The sequence below is a fragment of the Miscanthus floridulus genome, chromosome 16, assembly GCF_019320115.1.
Source record: "Miscanthus floridulus cultivar M001 chromosome 16, ASM1932011v1, whole genome shotgun sequence".
Classification (NCBI taxonomy): domain Eukaryota; kingdom Viridiplantae; phylum Streptophyta; class Magnoliopsida; order Poales; family Poaceae; genus Miscanthus; species Miscanthus floridulus.
In genome coordinates, this window is record NC_089595.1 from 6,138,640 (window position 1) to 6,143,931 (window position 5,292).

The 5,292-nt window shown below is 42.5% G+C and overlaps 1 protein-coding gene and 1 long non-coding RNA gene across 2 annotated transcripts; both read right to left on the bottom strand.

The window, feature by feature from the left end:
- Nucleotides 1-211: 211 nt before the first annotated feature.
- On the bottom strand, nucleotides 212-1,092 carry LOC136509980 (uncharacterized). Its single transcript, XR_010772578.1, has 3 exons — nucleotides 1,006-1,092; nucleotides 528-678; nucleotides 212-413 (listed from the first exon to the last, which is right to left on the bottom strand). It is a non-coding gene; the product is annotated as an uncharacterized lncRNA (long non-coding RNA).
- On the bottom strand, nucleotides 1,092-1,819 carry LOC136509979 (probable leucine-rich repeat receptor-like protein kinase At5g49770). The gene is made up of 3 exons (XM_066504559.1): nucleotides 1,681-1,819; nucleotides 1,338-1,599; nucleotides 1,092-1,234 (listed from the first exon to the last, which is right to left on the bottom strand). Exons 1-3 carry the CDS (start codon nucleotides 1,780-1,782, stop codon nucleotides 1,095-1,097), a joined length of 504 nt encoding a protein of 167 aa, XP_066360656.1. The 5' UTR covers nucleotides 1,783-1,819; the 3' UTR covers nucleotides 1,092-1,094.
- Between the last annotated feature and the right edge of the window lie 3,473 nt (nucleotides 1,820-5,292).

Sequence of the window (5,292 nt, forward strand, 5' to 3'; positions counted from 1 at the left end):
CGCATGCTTTGGGTCGGCGGAAAGGAGGGCACGATGTCGGGGCTCTCCACAAGCCCCAAGATATGCCGTTGTTAAATATTTTTGAAAATTTTCATTAATTGAACCTTATAAAAATCTTGCTATTGAGAAGATCGAGGATCATAACTGCCAAATGACATTCCGACATCATTATGAAAAAGGCGTAAGTGAATATGTACAATTACCATGTCCCGCTGGACTGTATCTGACATCGAAATACAGCTTTCTGTCTCATTCAGCTGGTCAATGATTTCCCTTATTTCAGGTCTCATCTTTCTATTTTTCTCTGCACATTTCAATCCTATCTGAACGCATTTCTCCACTTGTTTGCAATATGCTTCTAGTAAGGAATCTTTGTATTTTTGACATAACATTGCTCTCCATTTCTTTTGAGCCTGCGAAATTGGAATTTAGAGGTGGACTGATATTGTGCAAACGTATATCATAGCCTAGTTTTTTTTTTTTTTGTTAGAAGATATTAATTGCCCTTGACATAAAGCATTTCTTACTTGATCAATAAATTCTGGGTGAGGCGTGTCATCAATTTCCCGATAGCATTTAGGCCCTGTCACCAACTCCAGTACTACAACACCCATGCTGAATATGTCGAACTTTTCTGAGACGTGGTTTCTGTCCACAAACTCTGGTGGACGGTATCCCCTGGACGGCATCAAATACAACAATTTATTTTAAGCTCTTTTTTGTTTGTTAGTCCCTCCGTATCCAAATATTTGTCACCATTGATTTTTGGTCACGAGTTTGACCGCTCATCTTATTCAAAAAAAAAAAAATATAAGTTTCATTTATATTATGTATGGATAATTTCATCATCTAAAATATTTTAAGCATAGCTTATATTTTTGTATGTTTGCACAAAAATTTTAAATAAGACGAGCGGTCAAACTCGTGACAAAAAGTCAACGGCGACAAATATTTAGATACCGAGGGAGTACTAAAGGAAGCATTCCTACCAAACACTGGACTTACCATGTTCCGTAGGAGCTGTCTGTGGTTCTGGTTAATCTTTGATGGAAGACCTTGGACAAACCGAAATCTGCAAGTTTTGCCCCCACCTCCTAATCTAGCAATATGTTGCCAGGTTTTATGTCCAAATGGTAAAATGCTTCTCCCAGTTCCAGATGAATGTATTTTATTGCCTCAAAAATCCCCTTAATGATTTTGTAACATGTATGCCAGTCAAGATTATAGAAACCATCTGTTAGATGTAAACAAATAGATTATCAATCAAATGAAAATATGCAAAACTACTTCTCTTCAATTGCATACTAGCATTGTCACTTTGGATCAGGTCTTAGTACCTGATAGATAATCATTAAGGCTCCCCTTGGGCAAATACTCCAAGCAGAGAACTCTGTATATCTTGAAAACTTCAACTAAACGTCCCTGGTGCAATTCATTTAACTGTTTTTCCTCATAGCAATAGCCAACAATCTTGACAATATGTGGATGATGAACCCTTGTAAGGTTGTCAAACTCGGTTTTGAAATTAAAATCATCACGTGCTGGACTTGAATCATGAAATTTCTTCACAGCAACCTTATCCCCATTAGGCATTGTTCCCTATTTAAGGTAAGGAGCAATTTCCACATAACTGTACTAAATATTTCACAGAACTTTTAGCGACACTAGTAATGATCTTACCAGATAAACCGCACCATATGAGCCCGAGCCAATTTGGTTCTCCTCCGAGAAACAACCAGTTATGGATTCTAATAGTTCATATGTGACTTGTGGTGGCTCCATGGTTATGTATTCCGTTATTTGTTATATAGTTGCTATTGTCCTGCGTTCCCTAGAGTAGTTCTTTGTCACCACCTGGTTCCCTAGATTAGTTCTTTTGTCACCACCTGCTCCAGCGAGGCTGCTGCAACTATACATAGCCAAAGAAGAACAACAGTTACCAACTTAACATAACTCATGCTAGAGTAGCAAGACGATGGGGCTGGGTGGAGGCTCTAGTTTATGTCAGCAGCAAAACGGATTCAGCACGTGAGTATATGATTAATCAGGTGTGAAGATTAAGTATGGAACCTTAACAAGGTGTTTGGTTTGAGGTATTAACCGATCCTTCATGAGATGCCCATCATCATGGCATGGTAGGGTTCTATTAATGTTTTCACCAATGCACTAGGAATGTGGAATGGTGTTAATTTCTTCGTCCCAAGAATGATGTTCCCATTCCAGGAAGATTTTTTTTTTAATTTTAACCCTTTTTTCATGTAATTTTAAATCTAACACTGTCGAATTTTTTAAAAAAACTAACACTTTTGGCCGCGCCTATTGCCCTGGCGCGGCCAAATGTCTGTGCTGCGCCATGCATGGTGGCGCGGCAGAGGGCTGACGTGGCGAGGGCCGGATTGGGGGACCGATGACGTGGCTGGTCCTGCCGCGCCACCGACTTTGGCGCGGCAGTGCCGCGCCATCCGTGGCGCGGCTGGACCAAATATATACCGCGTGCGAGCCCGCCCGCCCGCCCGCCTGCCGGCGCCGCCGCCAGGGCCTTGCCAGTGGCCGCACATGCTCGCGGCCGACCAGCCTCGCCCCGCCCGCGCCCGCCCGGCCCGGCCTCGGCCTCTCGCCCACGCCGCGCAGCGCCCTAGCCGGCGCGTCAAGGCCGCCCGCTCTAAGGTACCTCCATCTCGATTTCATATTTTTTTTATTATTATCCAGTATAGTTAGGATTTTTTTATTCCTAAGGTACCCCACGTGTCCTCGCAATCCTCGAGCAGCCGGCGTAGAAGCAAAAGAGTTGATGATGGTCTGCTAGTGCTAGCATTTGTAGGAGCATCTAGGGCCATCGAGGCTATTTTCATTGAGTATTAGTGTCTTTGAGATATCTTAGAACGACTATTGTTATGTGACGGAGGAAGTACCACTTCCGTCCTAAATAAATGCACAACGAACGACTATTGTTATGTGACGGAGAACGACTATTGTTATCTCCTAATAGCGTAATAATATTTATGATACATAATAGGTACTATTACATTAAGCATGGAGTATACTTTCGTAATAAACTTATTAGGAGATACAAATATTGATACCGTTTTTTTAGTTTTGATCAAACTTAAACATATTTGACTACTCGAGAAGCATGATGTGTATTTATTTTGAGACGGAGGGATTACTTGTAATTTTGGAACCAAAGTTTTATATGGATTGATTATGTATTTATTATCTAGTATAGTTAGGATTTTGGGTTTAGGGATTTAGGCTAGTTAGTATTTATTATCTAGTGTATTTATTTTGAGACGGAGGAATTTGTTTAGGGATTTTGGGTTTAGGGATTTAGGATTATGTACTTATTAATGTTAACTTGAATTTTGTTAATTTGAATACTCTAATGCTTTGTTTATCAATTTGTAACAGGATGACCTCTCCCACGCAGCACCCGTTTGAAAGCTCCAGTTTGGTTTTGGTAAATTGACGAAACCCTAAGTGCTAACCTAGTTTATCAAGTGATCATGAGATAGGTAGCACACTCCAAGTTACGAAGCAAATAAAGATCATAGCATGATGAAGATAATGCCATGGTGATGATCAAGTGCTTGGACTTGGAAAGAAGAAAGAGAAAAACAAAAAGCTAAAGGCAAAGGTATAAACCATAGGAGCTATTTTGTTTTAGTAATCAAGACACTTAGAGAGTGTGATCACATTTAGGTTTGATAGCCGTACTATTAAGAGGGGTGAAACTCATATCAGGAATACGGTTATCAAAGTGCCACTAGATGCTCTAACTCATTGCATATGCATTTAGGATCTAGTGGAGTGCTAACACCCTTGAAAATGTTTTGTGAAAATATGCTAACACATGTGCACAAGGTGATACACTTGGTGGTTGGCACATTTAAGTAAGGGTGAAGAAGTTAGAAGTGAAATAGAGTTGGTCGCAATGATGCTGGCGTCGGTCAACTGGCCAGACGCTGGGTCGCTCTACGACCGGACGCTGAAGGGCTGCGTCCGGTCGTGTTGTCGATTAGCACAGTAATATGTCATAGTGTGACCGAACGCTGGCAGGGTCCGGTCAAGCTTGACCGGACGCGTCCGGTCGGCAAAAACACGTTTTTGACCCTTACTGTAAACGACCGGACGCTGAGGGTCCAGCGTCCGATTAGCTCTGTCGGAGCGTCCGGTCAACATCTCAACCGTTGAGATCAAACGATCACCGTTGAACGCAGGAGACACATGGCCGCCATCGGACGACCGAACGCTGAGGAGCAGCATCCGGTCAGTAGGACCGGAGCATCTAGTCACCCCGATCTGTACCCAGTGAATGGGTACAACGGCTCTATTTCGTGGGGGCTTCTATTTAAGCCCCATGGCCGGTTGAAGCTCATACCTTTGGCTATTTTCATTGACATAGCAACCTTGTGAGCTTAGCCAAAGTCCCTCCCACTCATCTCCATCATTGATTCATCATCATAGTGAGATTGGGAGTGAATCCAAGTACATTGCTTGAGTGATTGTATCTAGAGGCACTTGGTGTTTGTGTTTCGCTGTGGATTTCGCTTGTTACTCTTGGTGGTTGCCGCCACCTAGATGGCTTGGAGCAGCGAGGATTGTTGAGCGGAGGGTGGTGATTGTCTCCGGCTCCGATCGTGGTGATTGTGAGGGGTTCTTGACCTTTCCTTGATGGAGAGCCAAAAGGTACTCTAGTGGATTGCTCATGGCTTGTGTGATCCTCATCTTAGTGTTGGTTGTGCGGCAGCCTATTGAGGGTTTGACATGTGAAGCCAATTAGCGCTGTGAATCCTTCAAGTGAGTGAATCGCCACAACGAGGAGTAGCTTGCCGGCAAGCAAGTGAACCTCGGTAAAAATCATTGTGTTCATCATTGATTCTGAGGTGATTGGTCTTCATTGTTATTCACTCTTATGATTGATTGGTTCCTTCATCTACACGGCGGTATAACTTTCTTGATCACTCTCTTTACTTTACCGTAAACTAGTTGACAAGCTCTTTAGTGTAGCTAGTTGTGAGAGCTTGCTTGCTTAGGTTGGTATGGCTCCTTAGTTAGCTTTTGAGAGCACACTAACATAGGGTAGTGTCATAGCTATTGTGTGAATAGATACTATCTAAACTTGAATTGTGGTAGGTGGCTTGCATTTTGAGTAGGCTAGCACAACTACTTGCTTCACCTCATAATTGTCTAACCATTTTGTTAAGTGTTGTTGTAGAATTTTTATTAGGCTATTCACCCCTCCTCTCTAGCCATTAGGACCTTTCACCATTGTACCCCAGTTCTAGAGGTGGA